Source organism: Mytilus californianus, unplaced genomic scaffold, assembly GCF_021869535.1.
Source record: "Mytilus californianus isolate M0D057914Y unplaced genomic scaffold, xbMytCali1.0.p SCAF_5, whole genome shotgun sequence".
Taxonomy (NCBI): Eukaryota; Metazoa; Mollusca; class Bivalvia; order Mytilida; family Mytilidae; genus Mytilus; species Mytilus californianus.
In genome coordinates, this window is record NW_026262701.1 from 33,920,639 (window position 1) to 33,946,619 (window position 25,981).

The window sequence follows — 25,981 nt, forward strand, 5'->3', positions numbered from 1 at the left end:
CTCATAATAAGAGAGAAATTAACATTACAAAAAACCTTATTTTTTTTTCAAGTAGTCACTGAACCATGAAAATGAGGTCAAGGACCATGGACATGTGACAGAAGGAAACTTTGTAACATGAGGCATCTATATACAAAGTATGAAGCATCCAGGTCTTCCACCTTCTAAAATATAAAGCTTTTAAGAAGTGAGCTAACGCCGCCGCCGCTGCCGGATCACTATCCCTATGTCGAGCTTTCTGCAACAAAAGTTGCAGGCTCGACAAAAAATTACCAGACAATACTCCACACAAGAGAGATTAATAAAAACAACATGAATTCAATGCATTTTATTATTAATAATTATAAGATAGATGCACATCACACTGGTACTGTCCAGCTCCATAATTCTTATCTGTAAAAATAAAAGAATAATTTCCTCAAATCTATGCATATGATGGTTTAAAAACCCCACATTTCTTGAAAATGAGTTTATGATGACCCTAAATCAAAACTTGTATACATTACATATATTAATTTCTTTCAGAAAAAATTCATTCATAAATTCATTGTACATACATTTTATTTTCTACCTTTCCATAATTATGAACATTTTATAATAAAACATTGTTTATGACCTGATTAAGTAAAACTATTTATATCCTGAAAGGACTAAATTGATTAAAATTTGAACAAGGAAGAATTTGTTGATTGAAATCTGATTCTTTATAAATAAACCATAGCTTTCACCAAAGATTAAAATTCTTTAAACAACCCTGACAAAAACCATATCAATCTTATTATTTATATTTTAAACTGATTAAGTTTTTCATTTTTATTTATGTCGCATGTGCCATAAAATGATGTATGTATACAGTTTCTTTAATTTTCAGATTAACAACAGATCACTTAATATGATTAAATACACAAAATTTGTTTACAAATTACAAAGAGAAAAATAAAAAGTATGGTCAGTGGTATTGTTCCTGTATTGGATCAGAAAAGAATTATAAAGACCAAGACAGACCATAACAAGCTCTGCTTCCACAGACATTCTCACAACATCCTGTAACATATAATACAGAACAAAATTCTCAACATTTTCTGCTTATTGCATTTATGAAATTCTCAATTCAATTTCAAAATGGATTTATTTACAAATGCTTATTTTCCCCATTTTCTGTTTATAGGAATCAAAAGTGTAAAAGTAAATCTATTTTTTGTAAATAAGGTCAGAGGGGATAGACAAACTAGCTCAGATACATAAACACTATCATACTGCACATGTGAAAGGATTGTGTATAATATGGAACTTTGCAGTCACTTAAAGTGTCTTTCTTAAGTTATAATATGCATTTAACATTGACCTATACAAACCAAGTAGAGTTTTAACTATTTCATATAACAACAGAAACCATACATATGATTATTTTAAACTAGTTTCTAAAATGAGGTCAATCTTATTTTAATTCAATCAAGTTGACATATTGCAACCAACAAACTTGATACTGTTTTCAAGGTTTGTCAAATAGATCTGAATTTACAGAAGTTGTGATGTTACATTCAAACTTAATTCCTTATCTGTTTGGTTACCATGTGCTTGATAATGAAATGATTACCTTGCAAAAATGTTTGACTTCATTCATCATTCATGTTATACATTTAATATACTTTCATGATACAAACAAATTCTAAAGGCCTTTCAGGAAAGCACTTGTACATAACAAGCATGTTTAAAGCAAAGCAAGTATATTTAATTGGAATTTTTTTTTTCTGTTGAAATTGGAAGATGTGGTTAATTTCAAGAAAGAATTTACAGAAGTCAAAAGCATTTTGCTTCTTTTAAAGATCACATAGCTAAGATTAGACATAAATAATGAAACAGTGGAAATTCTTAATTAACACATATAAATAGCACTTACTGTACAAAACAGAAACAAAAAGGATAAAGAGCAATAGAAATATATTAACTACAGAGAGCAAAATATTTACCTCAAACAAAAACAATTTCACATTTTCATCTGCTTATTAAAATGAATACCATACAACTGTCATTCCTTTTGAAGGACAGACTACTATCTACCTAAAATGTCCTATTTGTTTTCACCAATTTGGAACTAAAATAAATATGATTAGATAATGATGTGGAAATACATAATTCACATAATCAGTCAACAATTAACAATAAAACAGGATCTTAAATGTGAAAATGCATTTGTATGACTATCACGTGCAAATCACAAACTATACATTACGAATAGCAAAATCAAAACATAACACACAAATCTGTGATTCTTATAGTATTCTATTTACTACTTTGTGAATAACCAAGAAAAAAGCTGTTGTCAAACACAAATTTCATCTCATCTGCATGGTCAATAAAAACTTAAAAGACCATTTTCTAAAAAATTGTCAGGGTTTAAAAATGTTTTTGTTCGAGTTTGGGGTCCTTCACCTTTTGAACTTTCATCATTTACAATATTATTTCAATGAAACTTTCAAACATACCCAGCTTCTTTGAATAACTGTTCTATACAAAAATGTTTGAAATGTTCCACTGACTTGACTAATTGAAACTGAATCTATAAAAGAAGATGAAGTTAGAAGGCATTTCATGTTAGTTAGGTGGTCCTAACTTTAACTGACTGTTTGTTTTATAGTACATTACTTAAAATTTCAAATGAATTTCTTTCACATGCTACATATGCCTGCCATTGAACATCATTTTACTGGACCAACCTTAACATGCCAGTAAGTAAAATTTGTAAAATAAAATCTAAAACCTGATTGTATTTTTTCAAATTCATTTAATCAACTCATTCCAATCTTTATCAGAATGTGGATTTGAAAAAAAGGATAATTTGCCAGAATTGCATGATGGGCAAAATAAAACTTTTTTTCTGTACAACCTTTTAAAGGAAACAATTAAATGTTTACAAAAAATAATGAAGATCTTTTTTAACACAATAATCATACAAAAATATAATCAACACTATATATATATCATATATACAATACAAACTGCAACAATTAAATAACTCAACAAAGACTTAAACACACATCAACATTTCAAGTCAATTCTTTACAATTACACAAACTTGTGATCAAATTTTTTACATATTTTCATTTTAAATTGACTAATGTATATTATTATAGCCATAGGCTAAAATTGTAATGACTGCATAATTTGACGACAAATTTTTCATATAGATAAACACATCTTTGTAACTTCACAAAATTGAAGGTCTACAAATGCAGACAAACTCTCTTATATTGAAGATAACATTAGTCTGTTCTCTATGATGGAGGTAATTTTAATGCGAATCAAGTCTTCTGTAGTATAAGAGGTATGGAACACGAGGGGCAGAAAACTGTAAGACTGTAGTTACTGGAACAATTTTAACATTGCTATCATCAAAGATCACCCATCTGTTGATTGCAGGATGGAACACTGCTGTGGTATAATGTCCTCCGGTCGCCTTCTTACCATGGTGATATACAACTGGAAAAAACAGATTAATTGTCAGGTACTTACAGATTGTTTTAATGTATTAAGTGACATAAGTGTATATACATGTACATCTATAATAAATGTCTAAACAAGTCAGTGGTTGTCGTTTGTTGCTGTATATCACATTTGTTTTTCGTTCATTGTTTTGTACATAAGTCAGGCCATTAGTTTTCTCGTTTGAATTGTTTTGCATTTGTCATTTCGTGGCCTTTTTATAGCTGACTATTCAGTATGGGTTTTGCTCATTGTTGAAGGCCGTACAGTGACCTGTAGTTGTAAACTTCTATGTCATTTGGGCTCTGGTTGAGAGTTGTCTCATTGGCAATCATGCGACATCTTCTTATTTTTATATTGATATAAAAATAAGAAAGAAGACGTGGTAAGATTGCTTATGACACAACTCTCCACCAGAGACCAAATGACTAGACGTTACAACTGTAGGTCACTGTCTGATGTCCATTTCATATGAAAAGCATATATAGATAAGTTTCAAATAAGAAGACTGTCGCACAGAAAAGCAAAATTTTTAATAATTCCACACTTTCCTTGAACATTTTAAAGGCAATGTTTAAGCAAGTTACCTTATGTATACCAGGTAAATGAAATAGGAAAGTTAACTAGCAAACAGCTACAATGGTTCTTGTTACTTGCTTTATAGTTCTGGTCAGGTTTAGAATACAATGTAAGTGATCATTTGAGACTCAGACATATGTATAGGTATATAGGAACAGTGTATATTTTAATACATTGTGTATTAACTGTGTTATCAAATTATAATGTGATGCTTGTTAAAGGGGCATTAGCTTTTAAAATTCACGACCACAGAATTGGCTCAAACTCTAATTTGATTGATTCAATACTAAAATATTTACCAAGATTACATAGGTAACAATAAAACAATGCATGAAATCATAATAAAGTATCAGCATTTTGTGCTTATTTTAGGTCATGAAGCCATCTAATTAACCATTGACATAACCTGGCAAGACTGGTTATGGTCAATAGACCTGATTGTCTTGAAAAACAATATTTCAGACATGTTTTTTTTAGCTTACTTTTACCAAATAGAACCAAACTGGCTGCTAATATTGAATTATTATTTCAATTTTCCACTTTTGTTAATGTTTGAAATTAAAATAGTGATACTTTCATTATTTGTCTTAATCTTATGTAAAAGAATGCTTTTGAAATTTCTTTAGATCATTGTATAAATTACCTGCAAACAATTTATATTGTCTGTAATAGTTAGGGTACTTGTTTTTCACACTGGGAGAAAGTAAATCTGTAAAATAAATAATCATAAATACATATGTATGAAAGCATGCTAAATTCTTTATTGATAAAGTTAATGTTAAATCCTTTACAGCAATTACATATATATATTTATTGTACCAAACATGTCTAGATCCAAACATGAAAATTTAAGATCAATTGAAAACTTAATTTTATTTAAAGTATAAATTCAGCAAAATGTGTCCATGGAATTTAGGAACTAGCCATTTTCAGTAATATTACAAGGTTTGGTAGGTTTTTAATGATGACTGGCCATTCTAATTAATGCTGTTTTTTCATGATTACTTGCAACAAATTTTGTATCATTTAAGGAACGGAACACAGTAATGCAAGTTATTGCTTGGTAACTTGTTTCAGCTAGCGTGTGTATTTTACCCATTTGTTATAGTTCTGACTGTATGGAACCTAAAATGTCATAATAAACTGTTATCACAGAGATATGTCTCGCTTTTTAGTAATTTTGATTATGCAAATGTTGAAATTAAAATGGCAATCCTTAACAAGTTAGGCTAATATTCAAAGTCAATGAACCATGACTGAGGTACATGGCTAAACCATCTCCATGTAAATGAGATATGCCAATGCTTATACAACTGCATACAAAATATCATTGACCTACCACTAATGGATCCCCATAACCTGACCTAATCACAAACTAATACATGTAAAATAAGCAAAAGTTTCGAAGTCAATAGACCATGACTGAGGGGCAGGGCCAAATAATCTCCATGGAAATGAGATGTGCCAATGCTAATACAACTGTATACCAAATATCATTGACCTACCACTAATGGTTCCCCATAAACTGACCTAATCACAAACTAATACATATAAAATAAGCAAAAGTTTCCAAGTCAATAGACCAGGACTGAGGGGGCAGGGCCAAATAATCTCCATGGAAATGAGATGTGCCAATTCTAATACAACTGTATACCAAATATGATTGACCTACAACTTGTGGTTCACCACAAACTAATACATTGTTGACGCCGTCGCCAGAAACAGCATACCTATGTCTCGCTTTTTGACTCTGTCAAGCGAGACAAAAATAGGACATTTTGTGCACTGTTCAGTTACAAGTTTCTACACCAAGTTAGGACAAAGAAGGTCATTATCAAATCTACCATAAACGATGTTTTCTGAAATGCCAGTTTGTGTGGACACTGATATTTGATTACTATAAAGTTAAGTTTATTTTTCAATACCCTTTTTTAAAATTTTACGACAAATAACAGAAGAAAAACATATATTATCAACATGTAATTTTACAATATATCAATAAATATAATTCACAAAATAATTTTCAATACAGAGACAATACTCTTTTAAAGATAGTTATAGTAATTATAATATACTGTATGGTACAAATGCCTCCCTCCAGTAAAACTAACCTTTTGTGATTTCCAGATCAATAGTAAAGTTAACATCTTTAATGAGTTTCTGACTTCCACCATCTTTGTCATAAACAAAACATTTCAAATGTAAGATCAGAACAGGTGGCAACTGTTCTATTGTAAGTTTTTTCGTTATTTCCATCTGAAATAAACATATACCTTTCAAGATAAGATGATAACAGCTATATTTTTATTTTTTAAAGAAATCGGTGGCTGATTTATCTATTTATTTGATCAATTATTCAAAATTTTGGAAAAGTCTGAATAAATTGAAACCAGGAATTAATATTGCTTCAATATAAAAGATAATTAACCAAAAGATTGATTCTTGATTTATAATTGCAGTAAATATTCAATGAAATGTACAGGAAATTATGCTTTTCTATGCAACTACATTTTGAACTTTTAGTTTAGTAAAAAAATGTCTTGATATTTTATAACAGTATATTTTTCTATCCTTTTCTGAGAATGTTTGAATCTTTTTCACTATTGATAACACTGTTTTCTGCTATTTTATTTGTATTACTTATTTTGAGAAGCAGGGTTTTGTACACTTTTTCCCCCACATACCTTCCTTTTTAAGTAACAATTTACCTCTGCATTTGTTTTGGAGCATGTGAATCCACTGACTGATTCCTTACTAACCATCCTCTCTAATGCCTCCCGTACAGTGCATACTTTTTCAGACTATAAAAACAGATAAGCATTATAATTAGTTCACAAGCACTTAAAATTTTGAGAATAAACTGTTATAAAGACGACTTTTTTGCACTGTAAAACTTAGACTTTTGAGTGGTATGAAGTTGTACAAATGAAGAAAATGGAAATGATTCCACATGTATGAAAATATTTAAGTCATCCATTTTTGGCTGGGTTGCACAAGTAAAAATGTCACATAGTAAAGTGAATTTTTGCTTTATCTGATCTAACAAATATTCATCCCTTAATGGAAAATGTCTCTACTGGACTTTAACAGATGTAATTGTAAGGGTCTTTTTTATAATTACTGGACATTTGACAACAGCAAAGAAACACATTCTATCAGACGTACGCTGGAATTTTTGCAAATGTCAGATAAACTGGAGTGACAGATATCACTACAATGTTGTCAAAACCGGGATGAACCTTATTACATAGTAAAATATAATCACAAAAGACCATGTCAAACACAATATGCAATGATCGCAAAATATCTGGCTGTTGTCATAATTGTTTGATGTACTTTCTAACATTTCATACATTTGGTTTAAAAAATAAAATAACTTAAACCAAATCAATTGACAATTAGAATTACCTGAATGTCTAATTTGAGTGTGAAGAATGGTTCCACAGTTGCTGAATCTTTTGATGTAGTTTTAAATACTGCTGATCTAATGTATCCAACAAAGATATCTGCTAGAGGGCTCACTTCAAAATCATTCTGCAACAGAAAAATAGGCATTTTAAACTGTTTATGATGAGACTGATGTGGAAATATCTGAACAAAAGCTTCCTAATGAGAATATTTATGGCAAAGTCCATCTTTTACTGTGAAAAATCATTGCAAATCAAAACAAAAATAGCTGTTGCACACTTTTCTTAAAGCTTCAGTGAAGTTAAATCATTGATGTAGGAGTTGCAGATACAAAGATCTACGCAACTTGCAAAGATATAGGAAGTTCCATGTTTTGCTTAGGAAACTACACAGTTTGGATAAAAAAGAGCTGCAAAATCTCATGAAATTTTCACTAGAATAAGTTTCAGGTTCAAAGCTCACCACCCATTTGTCAAGACAGGGCGAAGTTCACATTTGACTATGGTAAAACCGCTAAATTTTCCGCATCAAAGAATGCAATCTTCTGAAAGTTTCATTGAAATTCAGACAAGGGTTTTAGTGGAATAGCAGACACAGTATGCAGACAGAAAGACAAATAATCAAAAAGACAGATGGATAAAACAGGCACCAAACTAAACAACTCGACTCACTTACCATGGAGTATAAATAAATATCAAAGGTTACCTTTCTTGTTAGTACACTTTTCTTTTTAGGTCCGACCTGTTCCCATGAATCAGCATCAACATCTTCATCACCACTGTTATCTAATACACCATTAGCTTCATACTCTGAAGAATTCAAAGTATTCATTATTTTAAAAGCAGATTTATATAGGGTTTTCAACTACAATGACCCAAAAGGACTGACTCTGCTACAGAAATAGGGTCATCCCTGGACTTCTCCCCTTCGGCAGTAAAACCCTGGCTACAGTGGGGGTTTCCATTTGTCTGTGCAGAATGAATATATTCCCAGTAATGTCTAGTTAAAATTGGAATGTTAAATACCATGCCTCATTCAGGGTGAGTGCATGTTAAACAACTTGCAACAACTCTTTGAGGGATATGTAGGTAGCCTGTTGCAAGGTAAATTTCTGCCCTTATCATATCCTCATTTTCCAGTGGCAGAACTTCATATCAGTCAACAACTTACCATGTAGAAATTGCTTATTGTATTAATTTTATATTTGTTCTCGACCTAATTATGCATGAAATATTTGCTACTGGACATTAAACAAGTAACAGTCGGTGAATTTATCAACTAACTACAATACCAACAAACATATGCTAAGTCAACCAGCGTAACTTAAAAGTCATTTATCTCTTTACACAAGTTTGGACTTTAAATGATCAACAATAAAACCAGTCTACCTTAAGGTCATCAAACTCTACACAGGTTCGGACTTGAGATATAGTTAACCTTTACCTGCTTCCCCTTTGTGTACTCTCATACATGCAACCATTTCTTCATGCATCCCATCTAATATACAACTCAGGAATTCCTCTGCATCTTCTTGTCTTCCTAACTGTTACAAAAATGTAAAATAATTTATTTGAATTAATATCTCATTGCTTTAAGAACAAGAATGTGTCCATAGTACAAAACTCTAATTTGGCATTAAAATTAGAAAGATCATATCATAGGGAACATGTGAACTAAGTTTCAAGTTGATTGGACTTCAAATTCATCAAAACCTACATTGACCAAAAACTTTAACCTGAAGCGGGACAGATGGACTAGGTGGGGCAAAAAAAAAACAAATGTAAAGGTAAGGGATATACAAGAAGTTCCAAATGGAAGAAATACTCTGTAATATTTTTTCCACCAGAACAAATCTTACAGTATTTGCTTCTTACAGAATAAAAACTGTATTATTTTTTCCATTGGAAAAACATTACAGTATTTGTTCCTTACTGAATAAAGGGTTTAGAATATTTGTTCCAACAGGAACAATTATTATGGCATTGTTTATAATAAAGTTTCAGGGGAACTTCTGTAAGGCAGAGCCATATATGTTGACAGGACAGTCCTTAATGTGATTTATATATGTTTTTTTTTCAAGCTTCAAATAGTTTTTAAGGAAAAAAAGATCTTTGTATGAAATCTGAATGGGTGGTTTGTGTGTGAAACAAAATGTAGAGTTGATTATGGCTTACTTATTTATACCCCCATCTCACTTTTGAGTAAAAAGAATTATCTAAACCAAACAAAGTTGTAGCAGACAACAGACGTATGCCATGCACTTAGTCCAAATTATCAAGCAGAAATGACTTGTAGTTGAAGAGAAATAAATAGGGAATGTGTCCAAGGGACACAGATGATGCCCCCGTTTGCATATCATATAAAGTAATAAAGGGACATAACTGAAGAACAATAAAAGTGACGCTACCCAAATTTGTACTTGCTGAGTTTTGTGGTAATAAGGATTGTGTATAAGTTTCATAACGTTTGGTTGAGGCAAACTTAAGTTAGAGAACGGAAATGAAAAATTCAGCAATTTTTCCATTTGTAAAGGGGCATAGCTCTAGAACGGTTAAAGTGACGCCACCAAAATTCAAATTTGATTTGTGCTTTGAGATAATAAGCATTGTGTATAAGTTTCATAACATTTGGTTGAGGCAAACTAAAGTTAGAGAACGGAAACCAACTTTGGGACGTACAGACGTACCGGCGGACAAGGGTAAAACTTAATGCCCCCTCCGCTACGGCAGGGGCATAAAAAGCTACAAAAATTTCTTACATATTCATTAACGTAACGAACATAAAATAACATGTTTAACCCCACCACATTCTGTATGTATGTGCCTGTCCCAAGTCAGGAGCCTGTAATTCAGTGGTTGTCGTTTGTTTATGTGTTACATATTTTTTTTCGTTCATTTTTTGTACATAAATAAGGCCGTTAGTTTTCTCGTTTGAATTGTTTTACATTGTCATTTTGGGGCCTTTTATAGCTGACTGTGCGGTATGGGCTTTGCTCATTGTTGAAGGCCATACGGTGACCTATAGTTGTTAATTTCTGTGTCACTTTTTCTCTTGTGGAGAGTTGTCTCATTGGCAATCATGCCACATCTTCTTTTTTATATATACATGTATTCTGCTAACGGAAAGTAGATGAATGAGAATCTGAAAATGTTTCACCCAGTATGAATTAACAATATATAGCTTGGCATCTATCATCAAGAAGGTATAATTTGTTGTTGTAACTAATTCTTATCAAAATGTTCTTATGTCAGTATCAACGAGTACGCAACAAACAGGAAGTAAGTAAATGACAGATTTGAAAATGTGTCACAAAGTTTAGTGTGGATCTTAAAATGTAGCATATGATAAAGCTTACCAATTTAATCTTGTAACAAATATCAAGAAGCTCTGATATATCAAAATGCTATAGAAATGTGTTGACAGACAGAAGGAGAAGGTCAACCAGCATAATCCTTTCCTTTGGAGTGGGGTATCAACATTGTCTTTTAACTTCCCAACAACACATGATTACACATCTTATTGTTTTAGTACTATTGAATTTATATTTACAGTCAAACCTGCCATGGGCATTGTCTGAATCAGCATATTTTGGAACTTCTTTTTCAAGGTCACCTCTCTTGAGCAGTCACTTTTAATATTTCCCATGAGTGACTGCTAAATACAGGTATATTTCTTCCAGGAAAATTTGAATCAAACAAAAAACTGCTGCCATATGAAGAACAATTTGAGTCTGTGAGGGCATTTCTTGTCACATATGTTAAACAAACCTTAAATGTTGCTGTATCTTGTAGCAACTGTAGCATCTTGTATACATAAGTAGGTTCAAACATTGGTCCTGGTGGCAATTCTGGTGGTTGCTTTTTACCCTTGTCTGCAAATGAATATCAATTAATAAAAAATATTTATGAAGTTCTTCTCAACTGGACAATGTACATTAAACACAAAACTTGCTTCTTAAAGTCTCTCAACTGGTGAAAGTTAGTCTATTAAAGGGAAACTTTGCAAAAAAATAAAAAATTGATATTATGTCCATTCTGTATAAAAAAGCACAAATTCATAAATATTAAAGTTGTATTCTGCTAGATAAGAGATTACCATCGATTTTAAATTTAGAGTATCAATTCTCTGCGTGCGGCCATTTTGACATCTTCTTGGTTTAGAAACCCCGATATATCTATAAACCACAAAGGACCAAAACCAGCAGTAACCTAACGTAGTCGCATTTATCCGACTAACTATAACTTGATACGGAAAATGTAATTATTTTTTTAAATAACTATGGTCTGTCGTTTTAAAACTGTTTTTTCTTTACGAAGTTTTTGAAACAAGAAATTTATATGGGAATTAGTTAAAAGTCAAAGTTCAAAGTCATAAATAAGTGTTCCGTGTAAAATCGTTTTCGAAAATCTAATTTGTTCATAATTCTTTTATGTAATAAACTTATTTGAATAAATTCGGACCTTCTCTTATCTGATCACCAGCATGGCTAAAGGAATTATTCCCTGAGGTATTGTTAGGTGACACGTCAAGGTATTCAAGTGATTTCCTGTCAGGTTTAAAAACTCTTATTACACAATTACATAAAGCATGTTCATGCATCGCTTCACTTCTGAGGGTATTGATTAGTGTACACGGCCGATAACTTGTAACTTTCCATTTTAAAACTATCAGGTGTAATATACATCTTTGTCTTGCGTGTCCGATAGTGATATACTAGTCATTACTAAACTCATACGCTTGTTTATAAATAACATTTCTAGTGTAAAGAATGATATTTATGAAAATCTACATAATTCCAAAAAAAGATTTGATAAAATAAAAATCTATTTACATATTTTTCCAAGGGTAAATTGGGGAAAATGTAAGTATATACTCGTTGTCAATAATGATGGACATTTTGAAACATGAAAAACTATTGATTTAAAAAATACGCACTTGTCGATCATTGGTTTATACGCCTAGATAGAAAGTTACGGAACTATAGATAGTTGCAATTTAAAATTGTATATTGAATATAAGAAAGAACATCTAGAACCAATTTGATTTAAATACAGGTTGATATCTAACTTGCTTTGGTTCATCGAAGTTATGGACATAGTAAAATCACAGATTTATATTTCAATTAGATTGTTCTCGAACAGTTGAAGAAATTCGTCATCATCACAATTGTTGGGTTTAATGTATATTAATGTGAACATGGTTCTAATAGAACCTTATGCCAATTTTCCTGTTCCGACATGCATGTAATATATATGCCACTGGACGTACACTAATGATCCCCAAAAGTTTATTTGAAGAAATAAAGAAACTTCACTCCGGATAGACTGATAGTAGTTGTATTAACGTCTGATCAGCTTGAGGGTTGATTAATTTATAACGTTAGCTTGTGGGGGAATAAACCATTCCCACTATTGCACTTATGCATAAAATATTAAATAAGAGTAATATAAGAGAAAATATAAATACGAAAAGTCGCATATCTGGTAAAAAAAAAAGTCTCACCAACTATAGGATTTCACGTACAATTGTCATTATGATCGAAATAACGGACAGTCATTAAAATACATGCATGTACCCTTTGATAAAAAGGGGTGCCGCAGTTGCATATTATTCATCATAAATCTATTTCAAGTTTATACTTTCCTGTTATTCTTATCAGTTAACGCAGAGACATGTAACTATACATCTCTAGTTAACGACATCAACTATATAAATATCTGAATCTGATGTGACTTACAGTTCATCTCTAGTGGTTCATCTCTTTCTTTTTTTTTTTTTGGGCAGGAACATAAACATTGCTAGATATAATGTTCCCAGGTTTGAGGGGGGGGGGAGGTCAAGTCTATCGAAAGTTACAAAATAAGAACGTTGTATTTATGAATTTACAAGAAGAATTCTGTTCTTGGACCTTGTTTTCTCCTTTCTTTTTTTTTTAGTTCAGTGATTTAAATTGAGAAAAAATCTAGTCAGAATTTAAATCGTTCCGACAATCCCCCACCTAATACTCCTCTCAAATCATGAATGGTCATGCTTCACAATCATCAGAATTTACTTTGCATTGGTACATTCTGTATCGGTAGTGATTAACCTTGACATTTCCGGGTATAACAGAGCTACTTGTATATTACCTGTGTGTGGTTAGGTACATCGTCCCATGAGGTCTTACGTATACAGGTTCACATTTATAATGGTTTCTGATATAACAAGATTTTATGACATTCACACTTCTGCATGTTCTGTATACCAGTTTCTTATCTTATTTTCAGACCGAATGAGGATGTGAATATTTTCCAGGAAATATATTGAGTATCAAAGTATCAAATTAATTTCGGGATTTTTTTTCTTTCTTGGTATTAAATCACAGAAATTTAAAGATAATACTGCTTATAGATATAAGAAGATGTGGTATGAGTGCAAATGAGACAAATCTCCATCCAAGTCACAATTTATAATGTAAACCATTATAGGTCAAAGTACGGTCTTCAACACGGAGCCTTGGCTCACACCGAACAGCAATTAAGCTATAAAGGGCCCCAACAAATTACTAGTGTAAAACCAGGAGTATTCTTGTCAGTTAAGACAGACATATAATTATATGTATATATATGTCTGCGGTATAGACATGGTTTATGAATGAATGATGTCTTACAAAGGTACAAGATATAAAGCACATTGAACATTGATTCCGCCGGTCTGTCTCTATTCAATAAAGGCAAGTTGACGTTAGATTGATTCTGTAAAAAAATTTTAAACATCGTTGGTCAAATAGCTAAAGTATTTGTTGTGAGATGTAGAATATTTTAATAAGGACATTCCCGATTAGGTAAATGAAGATCGCTTTGGACGGACCAAACTATATTAATGTAACTGATAATTTTCTCTGCACATTTAAATATTCAAGGTTACCGATGATAATTCAAAATAGCACAGTTTTTGGTTTATACGCTCGTTTTCGTGGGCCATTTTTATTTATAAAATTATTTCATTGAAAGTTATTCAGAATTCCGATGTTACAACAAAGTACTCACCCATCTATTTAAAAACTGAGCTAACGCAAAATATAAAAAATATATATAACGGCGATTCAGGTATTTTGCCACCATATTCCTCCCCAAATAATTATTTTTTTCTGTCTCAAACCCACATTTCTCTTTTATCATTTTTTTTTATGTTTTTCAAACCGGAAAATAATTTTTGTTCTTAATTATTCGATCTCATTCCAATAAGACAAAGTTGACCTTAAATTTCCTGTCAACTTTTTAATTATCTTTCTTCAAATGGCTGAAGTATTTATACGTTGTGAGATTTGAAATATTTTGATAAGGACATTAATTCCTGAATATGTAAACAAAGATCGCTTTGGACGGACCAAATTATATAATTGCAATTGGTAATTATCTATTTCAAATATTCAAGGTTACCGATTCTAATTTAAAATAGTACAATTTTTAGTTCATACACTCGTGTTTAGAATGCCATTATTATTTATTCAATTAAATTAATTCAGTATTTCATTGTTACAAAAATATTCAGCAGTCATAATTCATTTTAAACTGAGCTTACGGAAAATATAAAAATATACCACGGCTATCCAGTTATTGTGCCACCATATTACTCCCTCAAAATAATTATATTTCTTTTTTTATTTTCTGTCTCAAACTATCACTCCCGTTTATCATTCATACGAAATGATGTTCACACCTGGAACGGTGAACCGTGACGGCTAAAATTCACTGAGTGAAGATCAAAAGATTAGAATTACAGAATGCAAACCTTTAAATACCTTGACTTAACCACGCATTCAACAGGTAGTCAGTAAGTGTCACAGTACAATACACATTGTATTTACACGGTACTAACGGAAAATGTTTGCTAGACTGAAGTAAAAGGTGAGAATACAAACATGCATTTTTAATACACTATCAGTTAAATATGTTTGTTGAAAATATCCGTCGGAAAAAAAATTCATAAAAATATTCTATTGTATGATTTACTTTTATTACTATAATGACTATAATCATATCAGAAATCCTTAAAATTTAAATCGTACATTTTATTTTTAAAAGTTGCACGGCTGATCACTTTACTTTCTTAATTATTAGTTGGTTAATAGCTACGCCAAAAGTCGTCGATGCGCTTTAAATCGCGTTATTAGATGATTAACGAACAAGACTTAAATGAGATTAATTCCACTCCCGGCATGCAAAAAGACTTAAACTACGTCACAGAAGTCAGGAAGTTCGAATAAATAAAATTAATAATTCCCAATTTTCTTCTTTATTAGTTTTCATATCCAGATAAAACTTGGTGAATATGTTTTTTATGGTATTATGAACATAATAAGATGATAAGTAAAAAATCGCGAATTTTCCCTTTAACCTTGTTTTACAGATATGTAATGCAGTTATGAATTAATTGTAGAATTTGTATGCTCTTAGTATATCAAAGCAAGCAACTCTGCAAATTGGGAGCAAAATGTGTGATTTCTTTAATTGTTCTCTCCAAGATTTGAGATGAACCTTTTAATAACTTGGCTGATGGGACAAATGTAAACAAAATTTCATTTGTCAGAACCAAGGAGTAAACAGTTGTATATCAATTCAATTTTCACCTATATAAATGTTTTAAAGAATAGAATACAATACGGTAGATTCATTATTATTTGAGGGAAAACAATTTTGAGTATTTTGTGTGTATACATGAAGCACAAATTAAAATCTTGGACTTCAACAAAGTACACTTTTTTTGTAGGCTTATTTATATGCAAACTTTCACAAAACCATGAAATCAAATATCCAGGATTTTTTTTTTTTCTCAATCCATGAAAATTTATAACCATGAAAAATAAATGAATCCTAAGTACTCAAATACAATTAATTTCAAAAATATCAAATTATTTATTGTAATTCTGAATATTTGCCTGTTCTGTTATCGATGAACATGTATTTTGAATCTCTTCTATTGTTAGAGACTCTTATGTTCCCCTCAAGATGTCTTTTGAATATAGAAGTTTATAAATACATCAAAAGGTATATATGTCTTTTTCCCATCCATGTTTGTGAAAGAAAGGTTGAACTCATTGATTGAAGAATTATTCAATAGATGTAAATATTGTATGTGTATGTAAATGTATATAAATATTCATAAATTTGATTTCTTAAATCATAAAATGTATTTACTCCGTTTTTCATTTTTTATATTATATAAGGAACAAGAGATTAAAAGGAACATACATGTATCAATAAAGCATAATTATGTCTTATATATTCTTGACTAGCCAAGAATGTCTATAACTAAAAAATATTACATTTGTTGTCTGTTGCTCTTGCACAAGGTGTAAACTCTCCAACAAACTGTATCCTAAAAATTTGAAAAGATTTTTTATAATTACATATAGATATGTATTTTCCCTTTTAGACATAAAAAACTACCAAATATGGCATTAAAAAAAACCCACTTATACAGAAATTCAGTAGAATGCAAAGAAAAAACAAAGGAAAATAAGAATATGTGGCCATAGGACACAATAAACACTGAAATCACGGTCAAAACAATAATTTGGCATGTAATGTTCGTAAAAATAACGAACATTTTTACTATAAAGTTTCAAGTTAAAGTGACTATAACTTCATGGTAAACCACATTGACATAAAGCTTAAACCTGATACAGGACAAACAGACTGACGGAATATCATACAGACGCAGTGATCCGAATTAACACCAATATTTTCCCATATCAAAATTTTGTGCTTGGCTGTAACAGTAATAAAACTGATATCAGAGACAAATGCAGGTTAATTACTTTGTCTGCAATCAAACACAAGCCACTTATCACCTCAGTCCTGTAAAGGTGTATTTATCATATTTATTTATGGCTTCCATTTCATTTGGTCATTTATACACAAAATGTCACGGATATACCTTAATTGTTAACAAATTATCAAATTATTGACCAAAACATGCACCTGTCCATCCTGTGGTCATCTAGGGACAATTTAAAATAATGACAATAAACACTAATAAAACAGTGATTAGAATAAATCTTCCTGATATTCATTTACATTTCAAAACAAACTTAACAGTTCTGCAGTTTCTTCAAAGCTACAATACTGAAAGATGAAAAATTTTCTTTTCTAATCTTGCTCTTGTTTTTAAATCATGTAGCTTCTGTCTTATTTTTATAAAATTCCATGACGGTTTGACAAAGTTATTTATGTCTAAAATACTGTATAAAGTTTAGACTGTATCAACGGTATCTAAACATAAACTGCAGTTTCATAAAAACTCAGGAATTTTTTTGCCGTTCTATCATATATTTTTTCTCGTAATGAAAATATAAACTTACATGCTATCCAGAATTGGGGTGGAAGTCGGTCCTCTCCGAATTGGTGGGAAAGTTGGGATTTTCTTCATTAGATTGTAGAATGGTGGACAAGATATTAAGGCCTGTAAAGTCTATTGTCAATTAAGGAAATGATAAAAACCTATGTGAGATGTTCAGATTGGTATATAATTTTAAATCATCACCCTTAAGCTTTAATATATATGGAATATTTCTATGTTGATCGATGTTTTTTCCTTCAACTTTCAGTAGTTACATTTAAACAAAACATTATTTTGCTTGTTTTTTATGTTGCTCGGTCACAACTCTTTTGCTTCAATAAACAATTATTTTTCTTACCATGAAGTAAATGTTCTGTAATATTTTAACTTTTTCAATGTGTTCCTGCTCTTACCCATGCGATATTGCAATATCTGTAGTTAATATATGCTACACATCTGATCTTATTTTGTGAGTTCAAATCCCACATGTGGCAGGTGCGCTCAACTCCAATCTTAATTGACTAGGACTGTTAGTTTTCCTACCAAAGGTCAGTGGTTCTCTCCGGCTTCAATAACTAGAGGCTCTCAAGAGCCTGTGTTGCTCACCTGTATTTACTGATGCTTTGGAAATCATGTAAAATAAGGTTAAAATCATAATTAATAGTATTAGATATAAGTTATTATAATAATATCTAAGATAATAACAAAAAAATGCAAAATTTTTGTAAAATTACTAACTCAGGGGCAGCAACCCAACAACGGGTTGTCGGATTCGTCTGAAAATTTCAGGGCAGATAAATCTAAATCTGATGGATATGTTTGCCACCTGTCAGATTTGCTCTAAATGCTTTAGTTTCAGAGATATAAACCAATAAAATGCTCCGCAGGGCGCAGCTTGATACGACCGCAGAGGTCGAACCCTGAACAGTTGGGGCAAGTATGGACACAACATTCAAGCTTGATACAGCTCTGAATTTGGATTGTGATTAAATATTTGACACAGCATAGGTTTCTGACACGGAATGTGGTCTAAGAACTTAAAAATTTTAAATTGGACATTCACCTATTATGGTCCAATATCCAAAATCTAAATACATGGTTAGATTCAGCATATCAAAGAACCCCAAGAATTCAATTTTTGATGAAATCAAACAAAGTTTAATTTTGGACCCTTTTGACCTCAATGTGGAAAAAGTTTATAATGGGGCCCATAAATCAAAAATCTAAATACATGGTTAGATTCAGCATATCAAAGAACCCCATATATTCAATTTTTGTTGAAATCAAACAAAGTTTAATTTTGGACCCTTTGGACCTTAATGTAGACCAATTTGAAAACCGAACCAAAAATTAAGAATCTAAATACACGGTTAGATTCGGCATATCAAAGAACCCCAATAATTCAATTTTTGATGAAATCAAACAAAGTTAAATTTTGGACCCTTTGGACCTCAATGTGGACCAATTTGAAAACCGAACCAAAAATTAAGATTCTAAATACACGGTTAGATTCGGCATATTAAAGAACCCCAATAATTCAATTTTTGATGAAATCAAACAAAGTTAAATTTTGGACCCTTTGGACCTCAATGTGGACCAATTTAAAAACGGGGCCCAAAATCCAAAAACTTAAAACACGGTTAGATTCAGCATATTAAAGAACCCCAAGAATTCAAGAATAAAACCCCATTGAAATTGATCAAGAAATAAGCAATTTATACGAAGTATCTTCTTTTGCACAATACTGTGCAATTCAATATTTCTTGCTATTGCGCAATACTGTACAATTGACAATTTCTTGCTATTGCACAATAATGTGCTATTGGATATTTCTTGCTATTGCGCAATACTGTGCAATTGAAGATTTCTTGCTATTGCGCAATACTGTGCAATTGAAGATTTCTTGCTATTGTGCAATACTGTGCAATTGAAAATTTCTTGCTATTGCACAATACTTATTATATAATAATTTACACATCCTGTTTGGTGTGTATCTCCTACCATATCATTATTATTTGCTTTTAAATATAAATCAGAAATAACCAACTTAAAATGGAAAATTTTAAAAGAAAAAAAAAAGGAAAAAAAGAAAAAAAAAAAAAATCCCCCCCAAATTTTTTGAACCCCCTTATGATTCATCACCCCTAAACTCAATCCAAGCCTTCCCTTTGTGGTATGGTACCTTGCAGTACAATTTCAGAGAGATCCATACACTTGAACACAAGTTATTGTCTGGAAACTAGAAAAATGCTTGTTTTTTGCCCCTTTTTTGGCCCCTAATTCCTAAAATTTTGAGGCAATTACCCCCAAAATCAATTACAGCCTTCCCTTTGTGATATGGAACCTTGTGGTACAATGTCAGAGAGATCCATACACTTACACACAAGTTATTGTCTGGAAGTTACAAAAATGCTTATTTTTGGCCCCTTTTTGGCCCCTAATTCCTTAACTGTTGGTACCATAACCCCCAAAATCAATCCCAACCTTCCTTTCGTGGTATTGAACCTTATGGTAAAATTTCATGGAGATCCATTCACTTAAACTAAAGTTAGAGTGCGAAAACCAATGTGTCTTCGGACAATGACGACGACGACGACGCCAACGTCATACCAATATACGACCAAAATTTTTTTAATTTTTGCAGTCGTATAAAAACTGCATTTTACCCCTATGTTCTATTTTTAACCAAGTTGGCCATGATGGTTGGAAGGCGGGGTCATCGGACAAATTTTTTAAACTAGATACCCTAATAATGATTATGGCCAAGTATGGTTAAATTTGTCTCAGTAGTTTCAGAGAAGAAGATTTTTGTAAAAGATTACAAAAATTAACGAAAAATTGTTAAAAATTGACTATTAAGGGCAATAACTCCTAAAGGGGTCGACTGACAATTTTGGTCATAACAAATTAAATTATGTTTATATTAGGTCATATGAAGATTGCCTGCTTTGGAGGTCATCTTGGTGGTTATTTAGATGACATCTTGTCCTAAAATAGGCATACAAAAATAATACTTTATTATGACTTCCACATTGTTTATTGTTTCCTATGGAGCTTTTTTAATTCTGGTAAATATCATTGTATGTTATAAATTAAATTTAAGAGTTTGTGTCAATTTCGGTGGTAATGAATTTGGCAGCTAATTCTCTTTATATATCATATGAATGTACACAACAGTAAAATATTCGAAAAGGATACAGCATTAATGTAGCACCAATTGCCTCTATTCATCAATCCTCGTGGCTGAAGACCAACTTGAGTGTGCATTATTTTATTCTGGCAGAAGAATTCTACAAAAACAAAGAAACTTTACTACCAACATCGTATACTTAAATGAACTTTCCTTTTTTAATTTAGACAATTAAACTGTTTTAGTGTAATGACTTTGTGTGCATAAAAAAGAAGAAAACAAGGAGTTATTTGAAACCTATCATTGTCTTTTGAAATTGACCATAGATGTATTGCCATAGTTAATCACCATCCATACAATGTATATTTTTTGTAAGTTTTGATGTATGCACTCTTTCATAATATCAATGTTACTTTTGTAAGATATTCCAATCACTTGTATTTCCATATTTTAACTGATTAATTAAAAAAAAAAAAACAAATATGTCCTAGCAACCTGCCAAATTTACTTGCTCATTTCATTGACATGGTTGTATCTATTTCATGTATATTAACTAACTGTGAATCATAACTCTACATTATATACAATTTAATTCCTGTTTTATGGAATTATACAAGCAACTTCACACTTATATCATACAGACTGTTCATAACTAAATGTGCAATGGAGTTCGGACACTTTTTTGAAAACCCAAATATATTGTGTACCCATAAAATAGAACTTTATAAATTCTTTATTATTTTGGGAAATATTATAAGTCCCCTCTCATTTTGGCAAAGACCTTAAGTAAATCTAAGGTTTATCTCACCTAAATTTGTATTCATGTTTGGACAAAACTTTTTATACCCCACCACCCATAATTCTTATTTTCATTTGCACCAGAATTGATTTTGCTTCCACACCTATTACCCATTAAAAAATATGCATTCCAACCATTCCATACAGTTTTTCCTAACACCCAATCAAACAATCCTACCAGAGAAGCATACATTTTAGGGGAAATAACTCAGCTACATGTATCAAAGGTGGTGTATATTTGTGTCTTGTAGCTTTAAAAATATGTGGAAACATGTTTCATCTTAGATTAAATAAGTATTATTCAGACAAGTGCATTCGCAAAAACATATATCATTTGCTACCATACATAATCTGATTACATCACTGTAAAAAAAATCTTTAAAAGATATTATGGGATGTATGTACAATGTACTACTGATGACCTGACATATTTTTAAAGATTATTACAAATCTTCACTTTAATTACAATACTGCATTTTGAATATTCTCAAATAAAACTTTAAATAAATGTTTTATTATATTTTTTCATTTAAAGAGTTAGGGTTAGGGTTATAAAAAATGTCAAAACTTCTTCCTCTAGCAAGTCAGGCAACTTATTCTAATATTTATTGTACTTTTTTTCATTTTCTTTTTCCTTTTTTAATCTCTTACACCTTAGGACAGGGAAATCTTTTAAATCATTGTATAACATATGTTTTACTGGTATTCATAAATTAAATTGTTAACAGCAGATATATAATTATTAAGGGCTGTTGCATAAAAACCTACTTGGGAACCAGGGAAGGCACTATGAAATTTCAACTATGGGTGGGTGTCATTGCCCATAGGTGATAATTCCATTTTAAAAGTGCCTTTCCTGGGTACCATGCAAGTTTTAATGGAACTGCCCTAAACATAAATATGTATAGATATCAATATATGTATATAAATAATTTATATAATTTTTTTAAAAACCTCTCAAATTTTTTGTAAACAATATTGTTACCTCCAAGAATGTCTGCTGCAGAATCATGAATGGCTGGAACAGGAGACAAATTGACTACTTGTTTTTCTTTGGTATCCTTCTCCTGGTCAAGTGATGGATAATTAACATCTACATAGTTTTCATTGTATATCACAGATGCTGCTGTTGAAGGAGATTCTCCTTTAAATAAGTTTGCCCATGATTTGGGTTTTGCTCCCCAAACTGAGCCAGACTGTTCTCCTGAGGAATTCTCTTGTTTTGCAGAAGAATTATCCTCAACATTTGACATTTCGGAGCTCTTTTCACCATTTTCTTGTCTATTAACTGGAGCACCTATTGGAATATTGTTTGATGCTGGTTGTAAAGGGGGATAACTGGCAAAGTCCACTAAATTTTCACTTTCAGTTTCCACATCTTCAGAAATATTTGTTTGATTTACACCTGAATTAACCACATCCTGCGTTACAATTTCCTGTGAAGCCTGTGATGAATCTTCATATCCTGAAGAAATGCTGCTTTTTGGTGGCTTATTGACTGATGTAAAAGACAAGTCTATGTGTTCTGATGAGGTGGGGTTTGTATTATGACTAACAGTCTGTGTATCTTGTGAAGAATCTGGTAACCACTGTTTCTGTGTATAAACAGATGTTTGAGGGGGATGACAAGATGTTTGTGAAGGATATATGGGTGTCTGTGAAGTGTGAAACATTGATGGGTGTGAAAAATTTTCATGTGTGGTGTGGACCATGTGTGAATGTGCAAGACTATCATCATTAGACAAAGTCACACGAGAAATGTCATCAGTTACCAATTCCACACCTTCAGTAATTTTTGTTTGGAAATTGTTCTGAACTGGTGGAACACTTGCATAATTTTGAGCATAATCTGTGTGATTTTTCTGTATATATTGTGTTGGTAAGGTGTCTCTATCACTTTGACTAGTATATGAAGTCTCTTCAAAGTTAACTGCATTACGAGTTATATTTTCTGTGTACACATTAGTTTCCAGCTTTCTAATTCTCTCTTTTTCAATTTCCTCTTGAAGTTTTTCATAATATCCTGGTGGCCTTCTTTTTTTATTTCTTCTCTCATAAGGCTTTGATGATGATGAACTGTTGTTTCCATCTGCGTCCATTTGACTTTGTTCAAGAGTATACTCTGTATAGCTATCATTGCCAAAAGTAAAATTGTTGTGCAAACTACTGGCATCCTGCGGGTTAAAGTATGTTTCACCAGAAAAATTAATTTTGTCTCGCATATCTTGCTGCTGATTTATCTTGCCTTCATCTGTAACTATGGAAAAAAAAACCAGCTATAAATCAGTGCTCTGAGCAAAGCTTAAATGCTCTTTATACTCTTGGACTATAAATTCTACCCCAATGTAACTGCAGTCAAAATTTTTGTCATTGCTATATATTTCTTTATTGATCCAACAGAATGTTGAGAAATTGAAAATATAATAAATGGGGAACATGTCCATGGGACACAGATGCAGATGATGCCCCCGCTTGCATATCATATAAAGTTGACATAACTGAACAATGGTAAAAGTGACACAACCCAAATTTGTACTTGATATGAGTTTTATAGTAATAAGTATTGTGTATAAGTTCCATAACATTTGGTTCAGGCCAACTTAAGTTAGAGAACGCAAACGAAAAATTCAGCAATTTTTCCATTTGTAAAGGGGCATAACTCTAGAACAGTAAAAGTGACGCCACCAAAATTCAAACTTGATCTGTATTTTGTGGTAATAAGCATTGTGTATAAGTTTCATAACATTTGGTTGAAGTAAACTTAAGTTGGAGAACGAAAACGAAACCAATTTTTCCATTTGCAAACGGGTATAACTCTGGAACGGTTAAAGTGACACCACCAAAATTCAAACTTGATCTGTATTTTGTGGTAATAAGCATTGTGTATAAGTTTCATAACATTTGGTTGAGGCAAACTAAATTTAGAGAACGGAAACAAAAAATTCAGCAATTTTTCCATTTGTAAAGGGCCATAACTCTAGAACGGTTAAAGTGATGCCACCAAAATTCAACCTTGATCTGTGTTTTGTGGTTATAAGCATTGTGTATAAGTTTCTTAACATTTGGTTGAGGCAAACTAAAGTTAGAGAACGGAAACAACTTTGGGACGTACGGACGTACAGGGGTAAAACTTAATGCCCCCTCCGCTATGGCGGGGGCATAAAAAATTTGGGTACGAAAAATCTGATGGATATTATATAATATAGGGTAATAAAACTGATATCTGGCTAAAAATAAAATTACCTAATTCTTTGTTTAAAAAGATATATATGTATTTGAATCACCTTTTACAGCTAAACAAGAGTCATTATTTACCATTCTCTCCCCTCTATTGATGCATTTAAACAGAATAAGATTGGCTTCAAGGAGGAGAAATAAGTTCACTTGAAATTGAAAATCAAAAAGTATTATATTTATATTTATCAAAAAACATCCTTCACTTGTTCATAAGACATTTGTCTGACAGATATCAGTATTCATAGTTTTGAATTTAGTCTCACATACATGTATCTGCATTTAGGCTTCAAATTTCTCAAATTTAGTGCAGAACTGAAAATTTGTTGTAATAGTCTCATTTGGAGACCTTGTCCTTAATATTTGAATATGTGCTTTACAGTTTTACCCCAAAAAATATGTTTCTACAAATGTATTTTATAACCATGTCGATGTGAGAAATAGATTTGTGTAAAGCCTTTGCTCATGACTATTTTGTATAAAAACTTTGTGTAAAACTGCCATTTGTTGGTCAAATATGTCAATTTCAACATATTTAGATGTCATACATTTAACCTTTCTGCACTGAAATGCCCAGATTATATTAACCTGTAAATTTATAAACAATGTTAACATAATTTTGAAAGTCTTGCAATTTCAGGACTATCTAGTGTTTCCTGCAGGATGTTTTGGCTTGGTATGGCGCCCTGTCGTGTTTTCATGATGCCCTGCCCTTTTTAGGAAAAAAATTTGGTGCCATGCCCCTTTTTCGTTGTATTTTAGAACGCCGCCGTAATTCCATATCGGTTCTGCAATTCATCTTTCAGGAAGACCATTTTGAGTTATTTCCCTTAGAACGAAAATCAAAATTTTAACGGCCGACATTTTATTGAATTTCGTAATGTTTGTACAGTTTTGATGCGACAGAGTACAAATACAATAAATGATTGAATCTAATAGGGACAACATCGATTTGTTCCTCTACGAATTTAAAATGTAGACATTTTAAAAGAGAACCAGGCGATCGTTTGAGTTATAATTTTAGGA

At 31.5% G+C, this 25,981-nt stretch overlaps 1 protein-coding gene across 1 annotated transcript in view; it reads right to left on the minus strand.

Moving 5' to 3' along the window:
* Nucleotides 1–313: 313 nt before the first annotated feature.
* LOC127700959 (ubiquitin carboxyl-terminal hydrolase 10-like) overlaps nucleotides 314–25,981 on the minus strand; it is a 29,181-nt gene continuing 3,513 nt past the window's right edge. The window contains exons 4-15 of the mRNA XM_052204711.1: nucleotides 22,707–23,978; nucleotides 20,992–21,083; nucleotides 17,816–17,925; nucleotides 16,778–16,830; nucleotides 11,238–11,341; nucleotides 8,914–9,013; nucleotides 8,176–8,279; nucleotides 7,471–7,596; nucleotides 6,771–6,863; nucleotides 6,174–6,318; nucleotides 4,706–4,771; nucleotides 314–3,480 (exon numbers count right to left, since the gene is read on the minus strand). Of these exons, the coding sequence (XP_052060671.1) occupies nucleotides 3,293–3,480; nucleotides 4,706–4,771; nucleotides 6,174–6,318; nucleotides 6,771–6,863; nucleotides 7,471–7,596; nucleotides 8,176–8,279; nucleotides 8,914–9,013; nucleotides 11,238–11,341; nucleotides 16,778–16,830; nucleotides 17,816–17,925; nucleotides 20,992–21,083; nucleotides 22,707–23,978 (2,453 nt within the window). The 3' untranslated portion in view covers nucleotides 314–3,292. The remainder of the gene's footprint in view (nucleotides 3,481–4,705; nucleotides 4,772–6,173; nucleotides 6,319–6,770; nucleotides 6,864–7,470; nucleotides 7,597–8,175; nucleotides 8,280–8,913; nucleotides 9,014–11,237; nucleotides 11,342–16,777; nucleotides 16,831–17,815; nucleotides 17,926–20,991; nucleotides 21,084–22,706; nucleotides 23,979–25,981) is intronic.